At 47.4% G+C, this 24,224-nt stretch overlaps 1 protein-coding gene across 1 annotated transcript in view; it reads left to right on the forward strand.

Moving 5' to 3' along the window:
- The window catches only part of EHD4 (EH domain containing 4), an 89,558-nt gene that overhangs the window by 52,921 nt on the left and 12,413 nt on the right, over window positions 1-24,224 (forward strand). Inside the window, exon 4 of the mRNA XM_030843017.3 lies at window positions 16,929-17,341. Within this exon, the coding sequence (XP_030698877.1) occupies window positions 16,929-17,341 (413 nt within the window). The remainder of the gene's footprint in view (window positions 1-16,928; window positions 17,342-24,224) is intronic.

The raw sequence follows: 24,224 nt of genomic DNA on the forward strand, positions 1-24,224 counted from the left end.
TGCTCCTTACAAAAGCTGTATGAGGTAGGAACTGCTCTCCCATTCTACAGGAGAGAAGACTGAGACACAAAGAATTTAAGTCCACAGTCCTATAGCTAGCGTGGTAGCCAGTCTCCAAAGATGCCTCTTGCTCCCACCTCTGCCAACCATGAACCACGCCTTCCAGTATTCATGCCCTTGAATCTGGGATGGCCTCTGGCTCACTTTTTGATCAGTAGAAATCAGCAGAAGTGATGCTGTATGACTTCCCACGTCTAAGTCATAAGAAGCCCTGAAGGTTCCACCTGGAGCTCTTGGCATGTTTATTCTCGGGAAGCCAACCACTATTTTAAAAGTCCAGCTGCCCTGAGACCACCATACTGTGAGGGAAGCCTAAGCTAGAGGCTCAGGCAGCCTCTGACTGGCCCAGCTGAAATAGGAGCAAAGCTGTGGAGGACCAGCTCAGTTGAGCCTTAAGATGATTCCAGCCCCAACTGCCACCTGACTTTCACCTCATGGCAGACCCCAATCGAGACCCGCCCAGCTGAGCCCAGTCAACCCTTAGACGGGATGTTAACCACAAGAGGCAATGACATAAACACCCCTGCCCGTCTGTCTGTCTGTCTGTCTGTCTCTCTCTCTCTCTCTCACTCTCACACACACACACACACACACACACACACACACTGAGAAGACAGCACTGGGGAAAGGTACCACATGGGGCACATTTCCACATAACTGACACTTCTCCCCTATACACACCAAACCTCCTGGTTTTTTTTCCTTTAGTGGTTTTTGGTAGTAGTCTTTGGGAAAGATAGTACATGCTGCCCTGCATTCTCATTCCAAGTGTAGTGGGGGACTTCCCTGGTGGCGCAGTGGTTAAGAATCCGCCTGCCAATGCAGGGGACACGAGTTCAAGCCCTGGTCCAGGAAGATCCCACATGCCGCAGAGCAACTAAGCCCGTGCGCCACAACTACTGAGCCTGCGCTCTAGAGCCCGTGAGCCACAACTACTGAGCCCGTGTGCTACTAAAGCCCGTACACCTAGAGCTTTTACCCTGCAACAAGAGAAGCCACCACAATGAGAAGCACACACACCGCAATGAAAGAGTAACCCCTGCTCGCCGCAACTAGAGAAAGCCCGTGTGCAGCAATGAAGACCCAACACAGCCAAATAAATAAATAAAATCTTTTTTAAAAAAAACAAAAAGGGTAGTGGGAAGAGGAAGAAGCTTCCTTACGTTGAATGTCCACCCTGCACCGTGCTCTGCTAGGTCCTCTTTGTCCATTGCTCATGCACATACCATGTGTCAGGTACCAGGCGCTTTAGTGTTAACAGCACCAAGATAGACCCTGTTGCTGCTTTCTGAAACATACGGGGGTGGAGGGGGGCGGTTGAGGTAGATGGATGAGCTAAAATGCAGAACAAATGAAGTTGACACAAAAACTTGAAGGAAACAATTGCAGGGTCCCACAGCAAGCGTAGTCCTTCTTTTTTTTTTTTTTTTTTTGGATCCTAGTTCCCCGACCAGGGATCGACCCCGTGCACCCTCTGCACTGGAAGCACTGTGTAGTCTTAACCACTGGACCGCCAGGGAAGTCCTGAGTGGTCCTACTTTAGATGGGTAGTGAGAGGGGATCTCTCCGAGGAGGTGGCATTTAAGCTCAGACCTACAGAATGGAGGGGCTGGCCTGGCAGAGAGTTGGGGGAAGGGCATTGCAGGCAAAGGCCAGAGGGAGCGGGCAGGTCAGGGAAGGCTGGAGGCTGGGGAGTGGTGAGCAGTGAGGTCAGGAGGGGCTGCTGGTGGGAGCTGTTGGCCTTAGGGAAGCACGCAGATTTTATTCTGAGAGGAACAGAAGGATTATCTTTTTTGACCTTCTGTTGATTGCCCAGAATTATCTCTGTGAACAGCCAGGTGTTCGTACTGGGCAGTCACAGGTCCAGCCCGGCTCTGCCACTCAGTTTCTGTGTGTTCGTTTGGTTGGTGGCTGGTTGGCCTTCTCTTCCCTTGATGCCAGGTTGTCGCTGTCGTTTCTTCTTCTGTCATACCTGTTCTCAGGTACCGTCTCCCCTCTGCTCCCCTTCTACCCTGTGAATGATGCACTGAAGCCCTAGAGCAGTGATTCTCGGGCTCCAGGGAACTTGTTAATATGCTATTTCCTGGCCTCAAGCACAATTTGGGGGATCTGGAGTGAGACGCAGAAAACGGCGTGTCCAGGGGTTCTGGTGCAGGAGGTCCCCACTTTTAGGAATCTGGGGTAGCGCTGAGCCTGCCCACTCCTGTGCTCTCTGCCACCTCCAAACCAGGTGAAAGAAGAGATGATCACAAACTTGGAAAATCTACCAAAATGGACTTGAGCTGTGTCCCACGTCCCTTTCACCAGTGTGAAAGGATAGGGCGGAGGATGTAAGTGGTCGGGGGTGGTCTTTTGGGTGGGGTGAGAGGCAGCGCAGCGCTGGGCTGGGATCTCTGACTAACCAACATCCTCCCAGGTGAGGGCTTTGACAGGGAGCAGAGGTAACTTTACCCCACAGTGGTCACCAGGTAATCAGGTGACTCTAGCCTCGTGAGCATCTGACAGGGGCTCCTGGCCTGACACTGCTGTCCTCTGCCTGTGCGTTCACTCCATATAAGAGCACCCCCAAACCATTCTAGACTTCTTTGGAAGTTAGAGTTTTTAGAACCTCTAGAGAAAAATAAGGAGATTTTTTTAAAGATTCTCATTTATATTTTCAAATGTTTAATAACTTCACTGCTATAATGGGGACATCCTTGTTATATAACCTCCATCCCTAATGTTATGTATGGCAAAAGCTCTCTGCCCTACCATCACTGTGCACCCATGGGGGCCCCCCCCAGACTGGAGGGTAGGAGTGATCGATTGTAAATGCAGGGTTCTAGGTGGCAGAAGAGCAGTATCATATGAGAAACACTGGCCTGGGACATTTTTCCATTTCCCTGGCTCTTCCACTGACCAGCTGGGTGACCTGGGCAAGTTATTCCACCTTTGTGAGCCTTAGTTTCCTCCTCTGTAAAATCATGTCAATACCTGAGTGGTCCATAGGCATTAGCTCTGAAACATGCTCAGAGTGAGAGGACCCAGAGTGGACAGAGGGCAGGTTCAGGCGCCCGTGCTGGTGGGGAGGCATCTCCAGCTAGTGGACGTAGAAACATGCTGAAAAAATAGCGGCACTTTCAGGGCATCTTTGTTTTCCATCATTGTGGGCCCTGGAGGAGGCTGACCTGAGCTCAGATCTCAGCACCCCCTACCTTACTGTGGGACCCTCTGAGCCTCAGTTTACACTTTTATAAAGTGAGGAAACCCCCCACCCCAGTTCTTGGAAGATAAGGCGACATAACATGTACAGGCCATTTGGCATACAGTCGTATTAAAGAACTGTTGGTGATGGTAGTCTTGTTCACTTCCTGGAACTGGGGTGGTCCCCAAAAGACCCACCAGGATCGCAGGGTCAGCTCGGCCAAGTGCCCCAGAATTACCCCGGAGAGTAGATCTCACCCCCCACCACTTACATCCTCCGCCCTATCCTTTCACACTGGTGAAAGGGACGTGGAACACAGCTCAAGTCCATTTTGGTAGGTTTTCCAAGTTTGATGGCAGAGAGCACAATAGACTTGACAGTAGATCTGTAGAAAGGGTGCTGAGAGAATGCAGCTACGGAATGCCGTTGCGGGGAACCTGCTTCAGAGAATGACCCAGAGGAGGTGTCCTCTCGTGGCAAGGGCCCCGACTCTTGTCACGTTTCCAGTTCTTTTTGCCATAATCCTCTTTCTGGTGTCTGGGGGTATTTCTCACATGTGCCGTGACACTTTCCTCTAGAAACCTCCAAATTCATCAGGATTCTTGTCGTCTCTTTCTCAAAACCATCCCCTGTTCGAATCCAAATCACGCTGCAAAGCACAAGTCCGACCACTTACTCAGCGTTTCGCCTGTCTCAGGTACTCTTCGGAAGGACCAGCGTTTTGTGTGGATGTGTGCACATGTTGAGATGAAAAGTTCAAGTGACAGAAAGTTAAATGGTGAAGAACATTTGTCCCATCCACATTCCCAGTTCCTCTCCTAGAGCAAAACCCAGCAGCAGCCTCTTGGGCTTCCTCTGAGTAAGAAGGTCCTCTGCTCACTGCTCTGCACCAAGATTTTTCCACTTAGTAAATCTTGGAGCGCAGCCAGGTCGGAACTTTAGCGCTGCCTCCTTCATATTCCATCATGTAGCTGTGCCAGAATTCATAGCTGGTGTCCTTTGGATGGATGACATTCAGGCGGTTTCTAATCTTTTTTTTTTTTTTGCGGTATGTGGGCCTCTCACTGTTGTGGCCTCTCCCGTTGCGGAGCACAAGCTCCAGATGTGCAGGCTCCGGACGCACAGGCTCAGCGGCCATGGCTCGCGGGCCCAGCCGCTCCGCGGCATGTGGGATCTTCCCGGACCGGGGCACGAACCCGTGTCCCCTGCATCGGCAGGCGGACTCTCAACCACTGCGCTACCAGGGAAGCCCGGTTTCTAATCTTTTACTGTTACAGACAGTGCCACAGAATACAGATAGTTTTGCACACACAGTGCAAGTATATACAGTTTGCACAGTCGTGTAACTGTAAGATACACTCCTAGCAGTGGCATTGCTGGATCATAAGGAACTGTGGTCTTTTTACTGTGTTAACTGAGGCCAGAATGCCCTCTCTAGAAGATGTGCCCGTTTACATTCCCACCAACAATACAGAAGTGCCTGTTTCCACACATCCTCCCCAATTGAGGGCATTACCGATTTTGTTTTCATCTTCGCTTTATCTTTGCATTGTCTGATAGGTGAATGGCATCTCATTATAATTCTAATTTCACTTCTCACTGTTCTTGTGGTTGAACATCTTTTCATATTTACAGATCTTCTCAAAGCAGTTCCTTTCCGGAGATACTTGACCATTTTGAAATACTGTTGGTAACTACATGGACTTTCATTTAATTAAATGAGTCTTTTTTTAAAATAAAGACCCCAATGTGGGCTTACCTGGTCCCCCCTGACTTGATCTGTCTTCCTATCTGTGACATAAACTCAGAAGTAACTATCTCTGAGTAATGGTTTGGCTTTCAGAGTGGGTTAGCTGATAACTTAGTTGCTGGAGCTGGTGTTCATTGACTGGCTGTTGTCCAAATGCTCACAGAACACTCACTCCACACTGGGAATGTTTAAAAGGAGGAACAGGGCAGGGCAGGGGGTCGGGGTCAGAGGTCACTTGCAAGTCATTTGTTGATCCAAAGTTGTCACCCTCTGGGTTTAACATTTCTCTGCGGAAAATTATGACTTGAAGAAACATTGTCTGTTTGCCCTTCTGAACCACAAAATGACAAGATGCATTGTCCAAGTTGAAGCCTTGTTTGTAAATATTTGGCCTCATCACACTTGGGTGGAGTCTATATACCGTTGACATTTTGCCTCAAGAAAATCCAGTACGAGTACAAACTGCCTTTGTCTGATTTATAGACGTATTGTATGAGACCTTCTTACCTGAGGTACACAAAGCCCACTTGAAAATGAGGAAGGGGCAATTTCCACGTGCATGACACTTGATTCCTGGATTCTATTAATTATAGTATTAGAAGGTTGAATCTGATGACTTCCTCAGCATCCTTGAAAGTCTCAAATTCTGTGACTTTTCCTCTGGTAATTTCTTTCAGCATAGAGGAGTTTGGAATTAAATGGCAAGGAAATTAATCCTTCAGGGCAACTAACTGCTGCTATGGAAACATGCAAGGACCTTCAGATCAGCCCAAAATGCCATAGCACATGAGTCCAGTGGAATGAATATAATAAAATGAAATGTGTTCCTTGCTAATCTTATCCCCTAGAGTTAGTCACTGAATATTCCTGTAACCATCCAGATGGTTTTACATTCTTATGCTGGTAATGGAACTTGATGGTATCTACTAACAGGCACTAAATGGATTTTCCTGAGAATTTGACATTTTGTTTCAGAGAAGCTTGATATTCAGAACCACCATATATATCTTTAAGATTTGAAGGAATCCATATTGATCATCTGACCCATCTGATAGAAGTAGAAACTGAGGCCATGTAAAGTGAAATGGCTGAACCAGGCTCCAGGACATGTAGGTTTTTCCTAGTAGATTTTCACCAACTTCTCTCTTCAGCAAAGAGCCTCAAATGCCGTGTACTATTGCTGTCTTTTTCTAGGGCTCAGACCTGCTTCTTAACCTAATTTTTAACCTGAAATGGAAAATGAAATATGAAACCCAATTTTCCCTTTGGCTTGGTCACATGACCAGAAGCAGCCGCGTTCACCGTGCTAAAAGTTCAGGTAGAGCCTTTCTCAGTTCCCCATCTGTCCATGGTATGCTGTGATTTCGTGATGTGTGAGCTCTTCGGGGTCACATGGCACCATCTGCCCCATCGTTATCTTCACAACATCCCCCAGAGGAAGGAGAGACAGGCTGTGGGGCTAGCTTGTTTATTTTAGGAGGAAACAGGCACAGAAAAGTTAATTCACAAGGTCTTGGACTAAATTCCAAAGGGAGAGGAGTGGGAAGAGAAGCTAGAGGATAAACAACACCAAGCCCACCCCAGGACAGGCTCAGTCCTTGGTTTAATTTAAAATGTGGTGTGTTCAGTGGCCAGACCACCCTCAGTCCAGGCACGGGGAGGCAGGGAACTCTGTAACTGCGGGGATATTCTTGTAGCCAGTTACATTCTCCAAGCGGTGACCATCACCGTCTGAAGACTTTGAGAGGAACGTACATTGAACCTCCACAAAAAGAGGTGACTGCTGTGCAGATGTGGAGGCTGTGGTGTCCGTCCTCTCTGAGAGTCTTGTTGGGTCCGGGAAGGGGCTTAGTATCAGCTCACCCCCACGCCACCTACCCCACTGTGTGTCTGGTCAGCTGCGAGGAGGAGAAAGCCGGCTGGAGAAGAGAGGGGAGGTGGGGAGGGAGGCAGGAGCAGTGTCTGTACTCATTGCACACCTGTGTGTTCCCACTGTTCTTCGGGCACAGCTGAAGGGGGGCTGCCTCTGTCCACAGCGGGGTGTGTAGCAAAGACACCACCCGCAGGGTTTCTTGAGATGGCAGTAAGCTGGAAAGCACTAGAAATCCAGACCCTAGTTGTAAACACCAGTACAGAAGGAAGGGAATGCCACCTCAATAATACTGCTAGCCCAGTCCTATATGGGCCAATGATTTTTTCCATGTTTATTTTTTTATTACAAAAATAATATATGTTCATCATAAAACACTTTAAAACTACTTTTTAAAAGACCAAAAAGAAGAAAATAAAAATCACCTCTAATCCCACCATCGTGGTGTACACACAGTGCAGCGCAGTGGATAAAATTGCAGGCTCTGGGATCAGCGTCCCTGGGTTTGAATCCTGGCTCCCCTGGGAAACAGCTGTGTGGCCTTGGGTTAAGTTTATTTTTTTTTCTGAGGAATAAATCAAATTTATTGAGCACCTACTATGTTCAGTGGTAGATCCTGGGTGTAAGGTGGTAAATGGAATGAGGGGTGGTGTTTGCCCTCAGAATTTCTGTCGTATAATCAGCAAATAAATATATCATTATAGAGAATAAGTGTTATGGAAGAAACATCACTGATGCTGGAAGAATATGTCACAGGGAAGCTGACTTAGGGTACAATGTTCTGCGTTAGGCTTTTGGGTTCTAGACATGATGACAGTCTCATCTAGAGAACAGGCTGTGGCAGAGAACAGACCCTCTCAGGAGGTGGGGAGGTCCAGCTTCGCTCGGGTTGGGGAAGGCCTCCTGGGGGAAGTGCCCCAGAGGAATGGGTAACTGGAGATGGGAAAGAGGGAAGGCATCCCAGGCAGAAGGGAAAGTCAGAGGCAGGGAACTGCAGGATGCTTTGGAGGAGCAGCAAAGAGCCCAGTGTGGTTTCTGGGGTGGGGAGGGTAGTTTAGTATGAGAACTGTGAGAAAAGGCTGGGGAGGTAAGCTGGGGCTAGTCGCCAAGACTCTGTAGACATTTATTCTAGAAGTAATCAGGGACTCACAGTTGGGGAGATTATCTGAGTTCTGAGAAGGGGTGGGGATCATTTGAGGGCTGGATGGCAAAGGACGGAGCCCGGGGACAGGAAGGGCAGTTAAGGGCACTGCCAGCACTCTCAATGCTGTCTGGACAGTCTGTGCTGGACAACTGACTAGGTTCTGGAGGGACACAAAGATGGACATGACACCTCGGGGAACTCTGGGAGAGGGGCCGGTGTTACACGAACCAACACCGTAGGTGCTGGGGAAGGGATATGAATGCCCTGCTTGCAACGGAGCTGCTAGCTCTGGGAGGAGCAGGCCAGGGCCCCGCCAAAGAGGAGGAGAGGTCTGAGCAGAGTCCTGGGCTGTGGCCGGCTGGGCGAGTGGCCTTGCCCACCCCAAGAAGGGCACTAAGGGCAAGGGCAGAGAGAACCTGGCCTCGGTCTGAATGTCCTCCATTATCTTGCATCCTTTTATTGACACACATTTTGTTTAAAACTCACGTAATAGGAAACTTGGTTTTGGGAAGAAACTGAAGCATTTTTTTCTGTTGTTCTATTAAAAAGAGCCTACCAAATTTGCTTCCTCAGGGTCCCCGCCCTGTGTTTACCTGAGCCAGGCGGCCACTGATGAAACCTCAGATGCCATTTCCTGGTGGGTCTTTTCAGCAGAGATGGTGACCACGGTCTCCACAGGGCTGTGACGGAAGCCCCTGATTGGGTGGAAAGGGCCCCTTCCTTCCTGCCTCCCCACCTTGTTCCCAGAACGTGGAGCCAGGAATGCCAAGCTGGGATCTTCCACAGGACAAAGTCTCTTTCCCAGCTCGCAAAGCTATATAGCTTTGGGGTCCTTTTGCAAAGATAGAAAGTGTAGTTTTAAACAACTGGACTGATTACATCTCTATTTTGTTCCAGACTGTTAAAAGTTCCATTGGAAAGTCTTATAGAATTGAAATGTCTATAATTGAATGATGAATTTTTAACATATATCGAGCATCATGGGGACAGTTCTATTATTGTGTCGACTCCAGGGACACTCTTACCTGCACACATACATACACTACACCCACGTGCAAGCTCACCTGCACGCGTGCACACACACACACACACACACACACGCCCAGATCTGTGTGCACCCCAGGCCTTGTTGCATTCTGCCCAGCTGGAACTGATTCTCATAAACTCCGAACATTCTCTTCCCTGATCTGTCAGCATGAAAGGCTCTTAAATCACCTTGGCCACGAGGCAAGGCACTGTGAAATTACACGACTCTCAAAGTTTCAGTGGACAAGCCAAATTTTACATTAACCTCTGTGGTTAAGACTATTTCGACTGTTGCTAAATCCAGCTCCATACATGGCCAGATTTGTGACATAGTTCCCTGATGAACAGATTTCAACTTCCTGATCTACTCAGCAGTTTTGTGGAGATGGATATCTTCAAACAAGTTTAGCAGCCTTGGATTTTTTCCTTTCTTTCCTTCTCCCTTTCTTTCTCCTTTTCTTTCTTCTTTCCAGCCTTCTGTCCATGCTTTCTTCCTTTCTTCTCTTTTCCTTTCTTTCTTATTTATTTATTTTTACTTTTTAAGTCAATTTTATTGAAGTATAGTACATTATAATGCACTCACTTTAATTGTACCGCTTGTTGATTTTTGACACATTTGCAAATTTACTCATGTACTCGTGTTTCTCGTGTAACCACCACCATCTTCAGGAAATAGAAACTTTCTGTCACCCTGAGAAGTTCCTTCTTCATTTGTGCCACTTTGCAGTCAGTCCCAGCCCCATCCTCAGCCACAGGCAACTCCTCATCTGCTCTCTGTCGCTGTAGCTTAGCGTTGCCTGTCCTCGAATTTAATATAAATGGAATCGTACAGTATGTGCTCTTTAGTGCCTGGCTTCTCCCACTCGGCATGTTTCTGAGATCCACCCGTGTAGCTGCATGTGTCAGTAGCTCATTCCGTGTATCACTGAGTAGTCATCCACTGCACAGAGGCACCGCAGTTTATCCATTCACCTGCCAAAGAACATTTGGGTTATTTCCAGTTTGGGGATATTCTGGGTAAAGCTAGCAGCCTCATTTTTATGGCAGTATGTCCCTCAGCAACAGTTCCAAGCACATCCTAGGCACTTGATAATTATTAATTAATCCATTAAAGAAAATTTTGTATTTGAAATGTCTTGTTAAATTCCAAGATGTTTAGTGTATTTTCGATTTCCAGAGAGACATGTTCAAAGAGATTGTTTCAAGCAGGGAAGTTTAGGGGAATTCCCTGGTGGTCCAGTGGTTAGGACTGTGCGCTTTCACTTCCAAGGGCCTGGGTTCGATCCCTGGTCGGGGAACTAACATCCTGTAAGCCGCGAGGTGCGGCCCAAAAAAAAAGGGGGATTTTGAACATTTTCCCACAGAAAACATTGAGTCAGTGTAGGAAGCAGGGTAGGAAGGCCCCCACCCGCCTCAGGCATTCCCGGCCCAGTTGAGAGACACGTGTGAACTAACGGAGTACAGTTCTCTGGGGGGCTAGGGGCATGCTGCGGGAGCCCAGGAGGGCTGGAGGCCACAGTTGGGTTTCTAAGGCTGAGTCAGAGCTGTAGTGTTTCCACTCAGAAGTAGGCACCAGGTGGACAGTGCTGTCCAGACCAAAGACAGTCAGCTCAAAATGTAAGGACACTATGTAGGCCAAAAAGACAGCAGCCAAGGGCACGTTCGGTCTGAGGGCCGCTGGTTTTCCATGTTGTTTTAAGTGGTAGCTTCGTCACAGACCTACTTAGCATAGTGTGGCTGACTGTAGCGGTGACAGGGCTCTGACCGCCCTCTGTAACAGAACCTCTGGGGCACTTCATTGCTCTCTGCCCGTTGAGTACGAGAATGTTTGCCCCGAGCTGTCCCAGCCAGCGCAGGTGTGCACAGGCCTTTCCTAAGCCAGAGGGGAATCCTGTGGTTGGAACCATCGCTCTGTTTCAGGAATAACCCAGGGTCTTTAAGACCAGCTGGTAGAACTCCCTCTGTCTCACAAGCAGGGAAAGAAAGGCCACTAGCTCCATTCGTAAAATATGAATGGTTTGTGTTCGGTAGGTATATTCTATTAGCTATTTTTTGAGCACTGATTCTCTCACTTGGCTCAAGCATCATTGCATTGTCACCTTTACCCTAATTAATTTTGTTTTCTCTATGACTGCAGACTGTACCTCACCCCAGCCAGGCATCCTTCAACAAATATTTATTGTGCCCCCGCCATGCATTGGTACGAGGATTTTTAAATCCTCGAGGAGGATTTAAAGGATTTTTAAATACGAGATACGAGGATTTTTAAAATAACCAGTAGATAACATCTTGGAGAGCTTTCTAGGTACCAAGATGATTCTAAATGCTTCACATACATTAACTCCACAGCCCCATGAAGTATATGGATACTATTATTAGCCCCATTTTACAGATGAGGAAATGAGGCACAGAGAGGTTAAGTAACATGCCCAAGGTCACAGAATTAGTAAGTGATGGAGATAGATTAGATCCCAGGCAGCCTGAGTCCAAAGCCCACAACGATAATCACTGTCTTGTGACGCCATGAGGAAGATGTGGTCCCTGCGGTTAAAGAATTTATGATCTAATGAGAGAGCCCTGTATATCCATTGGATTATAATCCACTGTGAAAAGTTGTTTAATAGGAGAATAAGCAAAGGACTCTGGGAGCTCAGAAGAGGGAGTAACTGAGTCCACCTTTGTGAGGGAGGGGGCAGAATTAATAACGAAAGTTTATATTTATTGAAAGTTTACTAAGTCTCAGCATTGTGCTGAGCATGTTAAAAGGATTTTCTTTTTTTTTTTTTTTGCGGTACATGGGCCTCTCACTGTTGTAGCCTCTCCCGTTGCGGAGCACAGGCTCCGGACGTGCAGGCTCAGCGGCCATGGCTCACGGGCCCAGCCGCTCCCGCTCTGCGGCATGTGGGATCTTCCCGGACCGGGGCACAAACCCATGTCCCCTGCATCGGCAGGCGGACTCTCAACCACTGCGCCACCAGGGAAGCCCTAAAAGCATTTTCTTATGCAGTCATTCAACAACCTGGTTTTACAGATGAGAAAATTGGAGCTTACAGAAGTTAAGTAACATGTCACTCAAGTTTCCCCCAGGTGTTTTGAAGAATGACGAGGATTTGGGCTAGATTTCTAGGTCCTAAGCCAGAGGAGAAGGGCTTGCCAGGGTCTAGGCCCAGCGTGAGCAAAGATGGCAGAGCTTTCCTGAATTTTAAAATCCATCTTCAAATAAGCAGATTTAAATTCTGTGTTTCCTCAGTTCTGTGCTGTACCATCTAACCACGTATTGGTAACTTTTTAGAATAAAAAGAAACTATTTTTAATGTGTTTTGTGTTACCGACCAGCAATAACACAGACACATCTTTGCCATCCCATATGCCTTGGTCTTCATTCTAAGGCAGTGATCCTCAAACTTTACTGGGCATTGCAATTGTCTGAAGAGCTTATAAAATGCCGGTCACCCTTCTCTACTTTGAAATGAAAGTGCCAGAGGACAAGAAAGCAAACTCTTAAGTTTACTGAAGAGCTGCATGCATAAATATTTCTAATATTATATTTGGAAGTTACTACATAGTTCATTTCCCTTGTGCCTAAAATATAATCTTTTCTATTCAGAATGATGACCAGTCCTCAGTGGAAACCATAAATCATGGCAGGCTTCAGTTTCATTCACCATCCTATGCTTACTAAAGCCAGAATAATGTATAAATGTGTTGTAGAGGCTTTGTAAACAACTCTCATTTAGCCAAAAATAAAATTAAATCTGTATACGCTAAAAAGTAATAATAAAGTAAAATAAAATGCAAGTCACCAAGCCCAGCCCCAGGGATTCTGATTCCATGGTTCTAGGGAGAGGCTAGGAGTCTAAATTTTAGCAAATCCCATACTTGATTCTGATGCAAGACCAGGCTTTGAGAAGCAGTGGTCTCTAGGTCCTTTTGAATAATTTTCCTTCAGCAGGCAAACTAAATAACATATCATTAAACTAGATCCTTTCTTTAAAATCACCTGGAACAGGTCTTCCCTGGGGCCACAGTGGATAAGAATCTGCCTGCCAAAGCAGGGGACACAGGTTCATTCCCTGGTCCGGGAAGATCCCACATGCCACGGAGCAGCTAAGCCCATGTGCCACAGCTACTGAGCCTGCGCTCTAGAGCCCGCGAGCCACAACTACTGAAGCCCGCGCACCTAGAGCCCGTGCTCCGCAACAACAGAAGCCACCGCAATGAGAAGCCCGCGCACTGCAACGAAGAGTAGCCCCCGCTCACCGCAACTAGAGAAAGCCCGCGCACAGCAACGAAGACCCAACACAGCCAAAAATAAATAAATAAATAAATAATTTTTAAAAAATCAGCTGGAACTTTTTGGTAGACAGATATTTGGTGCCTTTCTTATATCATGAAGGTATAAGAATTGAGAAGACCTATTCAGCCTTAAAATGGAAGGAAATGCTGATACATGCTATAACATGGATGAACCTTGAGGACATTATGTTAAGTGAAATCAACCAGTCACAAAAAGACAAGTACTGTATGATTCCACTTATATGATGTATTTAGGGCAGTCAAATTCATAAAGGCATAAAATAGAATAGTGGTTGCCAGGGGCTGGGGGAGGAGGGGATGGACACATTGTTTGGCGGGTACAGTTTCAGTTTGGGAAGACGAAAAGCGTTCTGGAGGTGGATGATGGTGATAGTTCCACAACAATATGAATGCACTTAATGCCACTAAACTGTACACTTAAAAATGATAAAATAATAACAATAACAGCAACTGTATGTGGGGAAAAAATTGAGCAGACCACCCTCTCCTGGCTTTGATAATTCTTTGCTTTCTTCTGAGACACTTGGTGATTTTTTTCGCCTTTGATTGTGTTGCCTGATATGTAACAAGCAATCCTTTTACACCTGCTTGATGACAGACAAAACGGTTCTACTTCCCTATACTACTTAATCTTATTAAGCTTTCAACATTACTTTAAAACAGAAGAATACGGACATGCAGCCATTCCTCCCGAGATGAGTACTGGCTTCACTTATAGTAAACTTACATCTGGCCGTTCCGTTTCCAGTAACTTTTTATTTCACTGAAGCCTTAGAATGAAGTCTTTTTAAAAATAACTATTAGGAACCCAAATTTAAGTTAAAGTTTAAACACATGAGGTACTATTGAGGCCAACTGCTGAACCCAGGTGGCCCTTGGAGGAGGAGAGACGTGTCTGCATGGCTAGATTTGCACGGTGCACGCACATGGGGGAGGTGACAGCTATTGGAGTGGCAAGTTTCTTTTGGCACTGATTGTAAGAGCATCTAGAGTTTAGAAATATTCAAATGTGGTGATAGATTATTTACCAGTCATGGTCCTTGGTAGCAAACCAAAGAAGCTGATTCTGACTAACTTAAGCAGAAAAGGAATTTTTCAGAAAATCAGGCTGTTCGCAGAATTGATGGGAAAGTTGGAGAGCTGGGCTCAAAAACTAGGTTAGGAAGCTACCATCACTGTCTAAACTCAGCCACCTCTGCCAGAAATAAATTCTCATGTTCCCTGTGTCTTTGCATCATTCCCTCAAGATTCAACACCATCCTCTGGTAGGAGATGATTGTCTGATTCTAGATCACCTACCTGTACCCCAACCTGCTAACGAGTGGGGCAAAAGTCTGTCTGCCATGCCTTCAGCGTCTGTGGCCCCCGAGGGACCCTCCCGCAACCCCCACCGGACAGGAAGGGCGTTCAGCGAAATACAACTCGTGTCCTCTCCAGTGTGCACTCTGGACACAGCCTTTTCTTTCATCTGTTTGTGAACCTTCAGTTACCAAGTGAGAGAGGATTTGGGTCAGAGAGATAAGTCGATCATCCCTATTGGAAAAGTAAACCCACAAGCAGGGCCCTCAGTGGGTGGTTCCGAAATGCCCTCCTGGTGCCCAGGGAACAGCACCATCTTTCATCTGCTGAGGATCTGCTACCTGGGATCTGGGCTCTCTGGCACACAAGTCAGCTTCGAATGACAGAACCTGTGTTACCTTAGGAGGAGGTTTGTTCTAGCCTCAGAGGGACAGAACTCGAGTGGAATCTTGACTCTGTATATCCACATACTACTCTGTGACCCGTTCAATAGGTCTTTGATTTTCCTCTGATCTAAACTGGCTACTGACAGCAATGAAAATAAACTCTGGCCCACATTCCGGGAACTACCTTTGTCCTCCTTGTCCCCAGTGGAGTCAGGGAGTGATGCAGAGAGAAAGAGAAGTGAAAAGCCTGAGCTGGCAGCATACGCACATGTGTGATGACATAAAGCCCTGCGTCTGGGGGCTGTGGTTTCCTCTGGAGAAGAGGTTGAGGCTAGGGCTTAGGGAGGGGTGCACAGAGGGCTTCAGCATTTCTGAATGTTTTCTTTATTTAAATGTGTCTGAATCCAGTTTGCTTGTCCACCTACTCCCCTTACACCTGTTCTTCAATTCATGGAAACTTTAGTCCGCGGACCCCCTTTATTTCTGCCTAATAGCTCATTCTCCTTTAGACACTTTGTCATCTACCTTAGATGCCTCACTCCCTCCATCCCCAGAGTCAACCAGAATCCCAGAACTGGTGTAGCTTATTTTTTTCTGTGCTGTAGTATATATCCATAGGCTGTTGAGTGGTGCTTTGTTTTTTTCATTGTAAGTGAATGTTCTCAAACTGTACATGTCCTTTTGAAGCTGATTTTTTACTCACCAATTTGTGAGAGATTTGCCTGTGCTGACAAGTGAGGATCTAGTTCATTCGCACTGCTATGTGGTATTTTGTTGTATAAATAAACTAGACTTCAATTTTCTTAAGGATGTGAAGCAAACAAGACCAAGTGTCAAAATTTCTTAAAGGTACAAGGTGGGTATGTCAGCATTCATCACATTATTCTCTAGACTGTTATAGGTGTTTGGAAGTTTTCAGAATCTAAAAAAGAGGCAAGAGCACTTAAGTAGGGTCAGGAAGAATCCCATCTGGGTTCTGATTGGGCTGCACTGAGGCTCTGATTCCGGAGCTAATCAGACTGAGAATAAAAATAAACCTGTGGAACTGGCCCCTCTTGTTTGCTTCTCGTGGGACTTGCCTCCCTGGAGAAATGCCTGAAAATCTTGACCACAAGCGCAGAGGAGTGTTGATTTAGCCGCATGATTTGGAGTGTATTGGTACGTGGCCAAAGTGAACCAAACAGAATTGTCATGGGCCTACTCGTTTTTAGAAAGAAATTGGCGAGAGACCATTTCTCGGAATGGCTGTGAGACACAATTTTTAAAATATTTACAACATACTTAGGATATAAATAGTCCAAATGATAAATATAGGTCACAGTTTTGGCCAGGCCAACCTTTGATCTCCTTAACGCTCTTAAAAACTTAAAGAGAAGGCGATTTCTCTTTTGTGGTACTTCCCGGACACCCCATGGGACTCCAAGTGGCCTCTAGGTTTTCTTCCTTCTCCAGTTCTGGAACTTTCAGAAAGGTGAGACTTTGACAGAAATTAAGAGCTTTTGACCCACGGCCTGCATTTTTACAGAGCCATTGATCAATTTTGCCATTGAGCCAAAAGACTGTACTAGGTGAAACAAGAGACTCCTGGGGGACTAAATGGAATTACACGTACGGAAGTAAGCATTTCCCAATAAAAGTGACCACGAGCCCCTCTATATCCCCTATTTCGTCCCATGGAAGGGCTCCCAGGGTCCCCAGCATTGACTCGATGCATCCAGCCCAGAGGGCCCCATGTGAAATGGTTTTCAGGTCGCGAGGCCTCCCCTGCCTCCAGCTTGGAGACGGGGCGCTCTCCTCGGCAGCTGCTGGAGACCCAGGTTGTTCCAAGCCCTCCCGGCGGGCGTGTCCCCCGCAGCAACCGCCTGCACTGATGTGCCCTTCCCTCCCCACAGGGTATGACTTCTGCCAGGTCCTGCAGTGGTTTGCTGAGCGGGTGGACAGGATCATCCTGCTCTTCGATGCGCACAAACTGGACATCTCAGACGAGTTCTCGGAGGCCATCAAGGCCTTCCGGGGCCAGGACGACAAGATCCGCGTGGTGCTGAACAAGGCTGACCAAGTGGACACGCAGCAGCTGATGCGCGTCTACGGGGCCCTCATGTGGTCCCTGGGCAAGGTCATCAACACTCCCGAGGTGCTGCGCGTCTACATCGGCTCCTTCTGGGCGCAGCCCCTGCAGAACACTGACAACCGCCGGCTCTTCGAGGCCGAGGCCCAGGACCTGTTCAGAGACATCCAGAGCCTTCCTCAGAAGGCGGCGGTGCGCAAGCTCAATGACCTCATCAAGCGAGCGAGGCTGGCCAAGGTAAGCCGGAGACCCCCCGCGGCAGCCTCTGCCAGGGACCCTCCCCACACTCTCCTCACTTTGCCTCATTCAGTCAGCAGCTGCTCAGCATCCCTGGGCCAGGGCTGGGCAGCCTGGTCTGGGGGAGGAGGGGGTGCAGAACCCCCCCTTACAGAATGGGGAGCTGTGTGTGACTGGGGTGTGGACACTGTGCTCTGAGGAGGGGGCCTCGCCGGGGCGGGATGGGGAGCGGGGAGGGCTCCACGGAGGATGACTTCCCGGGCGGGTGACCAGCCGTCCAACGCCTCCTCGTGGCTCGTCATTGCCGCCTTTATGCCAGCGTGCTCACAGGGCAGCATCCCTCCTATGTCGAAAGAGACGCCTCCCTGGCGGCCCAGCCCCACCCATAGTCCCTGGTTCTGCTCTTTTCCTCTCTGCTCAGCTGCCCACCCAGTGCGTGCTCATGCCCTCCTCCCATGCGGCCCAGCTAATCTGCAGTCACCTGTGCTCTGTGAGTCACTGCTGTTTGAACTTTTCTTCTCAGTACCATCTGCTTCCTTCTGGAACTACAGCCACTTTTGTTCCAGTTCTGCACGGCTTGTAAATCCACTGATTTATCGCTCTCCTGACATGATTTCCCTCCCCTGCTCGTCCCGGGTGGCAGGAAGTCCGTTTTTGCCCATTTAGTGACCGCCCACCCCCCAGCGTGTGGTCTTTCTCTCCTCCAGCTGATACAGCTGAACTTTACCTTCAGTGTACGTAGTACCCAACGTGATTTTATAGCCAAGGCTGGTAAATGACGTCATAGCCTTTGCAGATTTCAAGACCTTTTAAACTATTTTTAAATGCCCATGGCCGTTTTTAATTTACCAGTCGTTGCTGAGGGCCTAGTGACTGAAGACGCAGCTGTCATTAGTCATATAAATAAATAAAGAGCAGAGAGCTCACTGGGGGTGCCAAGCACATGGGACTTCGCTGCCATCCTTGAGTGTTGGGCCCTGTGAAGGGGCCAGCATGGCCTGGGTTTAGAGAGGCACAGAATGCTGCTGTGTACTGACGCCGGGAATAATGAAAGCCCTTGTGTAGAGGCGGGGGGCAGGGGCAGGGGGCGGTCAACTTGCTGAGCTTACTTCTAGGAAAAAAGCTTGTCTTTTTTCCCCTAAGAATAGTATCTGGCTTGTTCCTTTTCATAAAGGAAAATGTTTGAAGTACGGATGTTTCCAGCCTGAGCTTCTCAGTGTCAGTGTGTTCCTGGGGCAGCACCACACTGCAAAGGGGGGCAGGAAACAGTCTTGGGCAGAGAAGAAGCCGAACTCAGCACAGTGGCCTTGGCCACTAACCAGTGCCATCCACTTTATACACCATCTGCAGTTTTATGTTCCATTTGTGAACTTGTTGCTGAAATGGACAAGGAGTCACCTGAGTTTTTCTCTTGGCAGTGTTTCTATTTCATAAAAATGCTCTTTGGTTTTGATATGTTAATCTTCATCTCTCTTGATCCAGTTTTCCTTTGGTAAGCCAACCCTTCCTGAGGGTCTGATCCTGTCAGTAAGTGCACAAAGTTGGGCATTCTCTTCATTTCTCACAAAAGGGAACTGAAGCTCAAAAAGGTGACATAACTTGCCCAAGGCTCCCCAGCCTGAAGTTACACAATATAGATTCAAACTCCAGTGGGCCTGACTCCCTGGTCCGGAAGGCATTCACCTGAAATCCAGAGTGGACAACATCTGGTTGCTCCTTATTATGCCCTTGCATTCTGCATTAATCTGTCATTCTGTTTATTCTATAAAATTATCCATCCATGTAAACCCTACAAAGTTTAGAGGTTTGTCGAGCTGTCATTTTGCAAGCATGCAAAGGATAAGTTTTCAGATGTCACCTGAGAGGTGACAGATCTGAGTTGGGGTATGGAGTGTGTCTATTTATAGACCACCATAATTAGGTAGAATTTGTGGCTCATCCAGAAATAAAGCCAGAAATGCGTTGTTAATGTCCTGCCAGGTTCTGCAGTAGTCAAACTTGAGGTGTCATAAAGATGACATTTATTTATTTATTTATTTATTTATTTATTTATGGCTGCGTTGGGTCTTCGTTGCTGTGCGCGGGCTTTCTCTAGTTGCAGCGAGTGGGGGCTACTCATGGTTGCGGTGCACAGGCTTTTTATTGCAGTGGCTTCTCTTGTTGCAGAGCACGGGCTCTAGGCACGCAGGCTTCAGTAGTTGTGGCACGAGGGCTCTAGAGCTCAGGCTCAGTAGTTGTGGCGCACAGGCTTAATTGCTCCACGGCATGTGGGATCTTTCCAGACCAGGGCTCGAACCCGTGTCCCCTGCATTGGCAGGCGGATTCTTAACCACTGCACCGCCAAGGAAGCCCAAGATGACATTTTAATAATGTGAAAAATGGCACTCTTACTAAAGATCTCTTGAAACTTAATGATTTCCCTGCTTTTTCTATTTATATTTTTTTCCCAACTCTCTATTTCAAGGAACAGGAAACCTTTAGAGTGGGTTTTTTGATTAGCCCCAAAGATTGTATCTTATGATATCAGTAGACATCCTTCTTTGAAGGATGTCACAATCTAAGATGCTAGTCAAGTTTCATTTCATGATTTTGTAGAGTAACCTATTTGGGGAAAGCCCAAAATAAGTTTAGAAAATAAGAATTTAGTTTTATTCAGCTATAATTAAAATAGCCAAGTTAAAGAAATAAGGTTCAAACTCCAAATCATAGTAGTTTATGGGATAAATGCACAAAGGTAAATAGCAAGGCAAGTTTACTGTAGGACCCCACCCTTTATAAGCACGCTGCCCAAGGATGGGAAAGGTTCCCACCCACTTGGAAACCTTCATTCAGTAAAAAATGAGTCAACATTTGAGGAAGGAACAACTAAAACTGAGAAAGAAAAGGAGAGGTCATTGATTTGGGGGGTTTACTATAGTTCTGTGCAATTTAGTTTCGTCTTCAAAGCGTGTTCTCCTCTTAGTCACGTGTAGCGTGCAGGGGCAGCTTTCTGGTCTGTCTGCACCGCCTATTCCTTCTGGGGAGAAGTTAGACATTTTGAAATTCACCACATGGACCCAGGCTAAGTTATGTAAAAATCATTCTGCAGTGGCTGATGACTATCCCTTTGATGCTTAGTCCTCCAGGGGGCGTTTAAAAATAGCTCAGTTGGCAGCCCCAAGCTACCGGGGGTGTGTCAGTACTTGTGTCCACCCAGGAGAGCCTGTCTCTTTGAAGGCCACCATCAGATGACTGGGTAGGCCCCCTCACATGCCCTTTAAGGCTCTTCAGAATCATATGTGCTGTTGGTGCCAGCTTTGATTTCAACAGAATAACAAACCTCCAAGTGGGAGCCAATCAGCTGCATCTTGAAGCCTCACACTCTTACCACCCCATGGGTTCATCTTCTGGGTCTTTAGTTTAGGAACTGAAATTTTTGTATCATAGTAAACCCAATTTTAAAATGTGCTGACCCCCAGGGACTTCCCTGGTTGCGCAGTGGTTAAGAATCTGCCTGCCAATGCAGGGGACACAGGTTCAATCCCTGGTCCAGGAAGATGCCACATGCCACGGAACAACTAAGCCCGTGCGCCACAACTACTGAGCCTGTGCTCTAGAACCCGTGAGCCACAACTACTGAGCCTGCGTGCCACAACTACTGAAGCCCACACACCTAGAGCCCGTGCTCTGCAACAAGAGAAGCCCCCACTCACCACAACTAGAGAAAGCCTGCACACAGCAACGAAGACCCAACACAGCCATAAATAAATAAATAAATACAAGTAAATTTATATATATATAAAATGTGCTGATCCCCAGAGGTTAAATGTTCTCTGCACGTTTCCAGCTGGGCCTGCAAAGATGCAGATCTCCATCAGGTCATATTAAACCTGGGCAACTCTAAGGTTGCCCAGTGCAGAACAATGTATCCCAGCCTGACTTCCCCCACACATCTCCCCAGTATCCAAATTCCATGGGCATTTCCATTCCTATTGTCCATGAGCACCTCAAGCTTCCAGCACTTGCTGCTGGGGGTTGCCCTCCAAGCCCACAGTGGAAATTCCCAGTATTACTCTGTGTACATGCTTCTCAGCCTTGGAGATACAAACACTTGTCATGGACACAGTTAATGAGATTGTGTCAGAGTGTAGATGTGAACTATAAATCCCTGTTCGTTTAAAGGGGAGTACATCTTTTTCTGCTCATTGAGTTATTAGCCCAGAAAAAAATTGACATTTTGAGCCATTTGACTTACCCTTGGTCATCACCATTTGATGAGTTGGGGCTTTTCTAGTTTTATATAAGGGAAAGAGTGAATTGAACAAGACAACAATGTTCAAACGTTCCCCAGGGTTCAGTGTCATTCACTTGTGAATGAAGAACTTGGAACCCAAATTCATCATGTTCTATTTAAATAGATAGAGTCTATTCATTATTCAGTAAGGACTAGATAGCCACAAGCCTCCTCTGCCGTTACTACCCCTCCAGCTATAGGTCTTTGGCCATTAGTCAATAACAACTTTTCTAGCCCCCTTTCTAGAGGACAAAGTACATTCAAATCTGTGCTCTCTCTCGATTCTCATAACCACAGCCCTGTGAGGTAAGGGCTGTAATCCCCAGGTTGGGGGTGAGCAAGCCGAGGCTGGGGAGGAGACAGCTTGCCCAGGGTTGCTCAGCGAGCGCGTGGGCAGCGGTGGCAGCGCCTGACCCGGCCTTCAAACACGCAGTCCCATCCTGCCCACCTCCTCTTTCTCCCCATCTTCTCCTTCCTATTCCTCTTCCTCTCAATTAATTTTCTCTTATTATAAAGAACAAAAGATCAGACTGTTTCTACCTCCTTCCCTGGACCATCGCCGGATCTGGCCCCGGGTCCTGCGTTAGTTTGGAGACACATCTTTGACATATAAAGGCAGACACGAGCTTTTCAAGTTGACTGGGGATTTCAGCCACCCAGGCTGTCCCTTGTTTACCGAGAGTCCTTAGAAAATCACAAGGCACCGTCCCGCTAGAAGAGTGCAGTCTTTCCCACATTCTGCGTGGTGTTCGCAGTGTGTGTGCCATAACGTATCCATTTTCTATGCATGGGGAGGGAAGAGTACATGACCTTCCCAAAGCTTCCCTGTGAGTTAGGAACGATCAGAAGCCAAACCTCAAAGTTGTTCCATAGGACATAGTTCACTTTGAATTCCAGACTTCAGCAGCTTCAGTACGATTTTTAATTCATACCCACAAAAAGCAGTTAATTCTATAAGACAGGGAATGAGGCAGTAAGATAGTTAAATGCTACTGCCAGCTTGGCATCTCCTAACTAGTTGCGTGACCTTGAGTAAGTCATATGAACTTCCTGGAACCAGGAATTCAATCAGATATAGGGAGCCCCTTCCAGATTTAATACTCTGTGATTCTAAGGATTATAATTTACCTTGTAACTTGATAAGCTTCTTAAAGGCAGGGCCCATGCATAGAATCTGACCCTGGGTTATTGTCTTAGGATGCCCAGGGAAGGGCAGGAGGGGGAGGCCATGCAGAGGCAGTACAACAGGGGACTTGCACGAAACAGGCCAGTAGTTGAGGCTGAGAGCAGCCTGCAGCATGAGCAGGTCACCTGAGGGTCATGACTCAGGTAGAGCCAGGCAGGTGGGAGGAGGAGGGAGTTGAGACCTGGCCCAGGAACTGCCCCAGTTACGTCAGGGCCCTGGAGGCCTGGCATCAAAGGTTGGCCCATTATCCAGCAGCCTCAGTCATCAGCGGTGAGCACCATGAGGGCAGGGATGAGGGAGCTGGTGCCAGGCGATGGGTGGAGGGCTGTGGCAGGGGCACATCACCTGCAGCCCAGCCCAGGGAAAGCAGGCCCCTGGGGACCAGGCGGTGTTCAAGAGCAGGGTGCCATTCCCAGGGGAGCTAGGGGCTGGGTGGGGAGTCAGCCTTACCTGCACAGGGGCCTGGCAGTTCCCAGGTACCACACTGATAGGTGGGGAGGGGGCTTGGGGAGCTCTGCAGGGACCTGGCAGCTGCCCCACGCCTGGGCTCTGGGAAGGGGTCTTGGAAAGACGCCCTTGTGGATGGGAAGCTGAGCAGGTAGTGAGACTTCCTGCTTCAGCTGGGATGGGCTCCAGAGCAGGGCAGGCCAGACCACGGAAGAGAGAGGGGTCCACAGGCCCAGTCCAGAGGATCCAGGAGGGCCGAGGCCAAGGAAATTATGCAAGGACAGCTGGTGATAGTTGGTTCTCCCCGATGGAATATGGCGGTCCCGCCAAGGCCTTTGGACTTACCCAGGGCCGTCCCCAGCCTCATCCAAACCAAGCCAGGCATTCACTAACCAAGGCAAGGAAATTACCAGTCTTACTAGTTTTACCACATATTCATCACATCCTCAGGAATGCAGTTAACCTTGGATTTCTCTGGTTATCTTAAAGAATCATGTAAACATTTTAAGCTGTTTTAATTTGAAAAGTAAATAAGTTTACTATTCACTTTGTTATAAAGCAGAAACTAACACACCATTGTAAAGCAATTATACTCCAATAAAGATGTTTCCAAATAAATAAATAAATAAGTTTACTAGCAACAGGAAGGTTTAGAAGCATCTCTCCCAATCTATACTTGTAGCAGTAGTCAGGCAGCTCAGTGTGTGCTTATGTTAAAATGACCTTTATGTAGATGGAGAAGTTAGCGTTGTCTGGTCCGAGCCTGTCAGCATTTGCATTATGCACTTAGTTTAGAGTTCAAATCTTAGCAAAATGTTTTTGGCTGTGCCCAGTGTATGTCCATACACAGAGGCCCTCAGCTGAGCCATGGGATGTTTCTGCTTACCCCCTTTATTCAATTTCCATTCTTCCACAAGATTATAGTAGACCTCTGCTTTCTTTAATAGGATTTTCCATAGCTACACAGTCATTTTCTT

Source organism: Globicephala melas, chromosome 2 (genome assembly GCF_963455315.2).
Source record: "Globicephala melas chromosome 2, mGloMel1.2, whole genome shotgun sequence".
Taxonomy (NCBI): Eukaryota; Metazoa; Chordata; class Mammalia; order Artiodactyla; family Delphinidae; genus Globicephala; species Globicephala melas.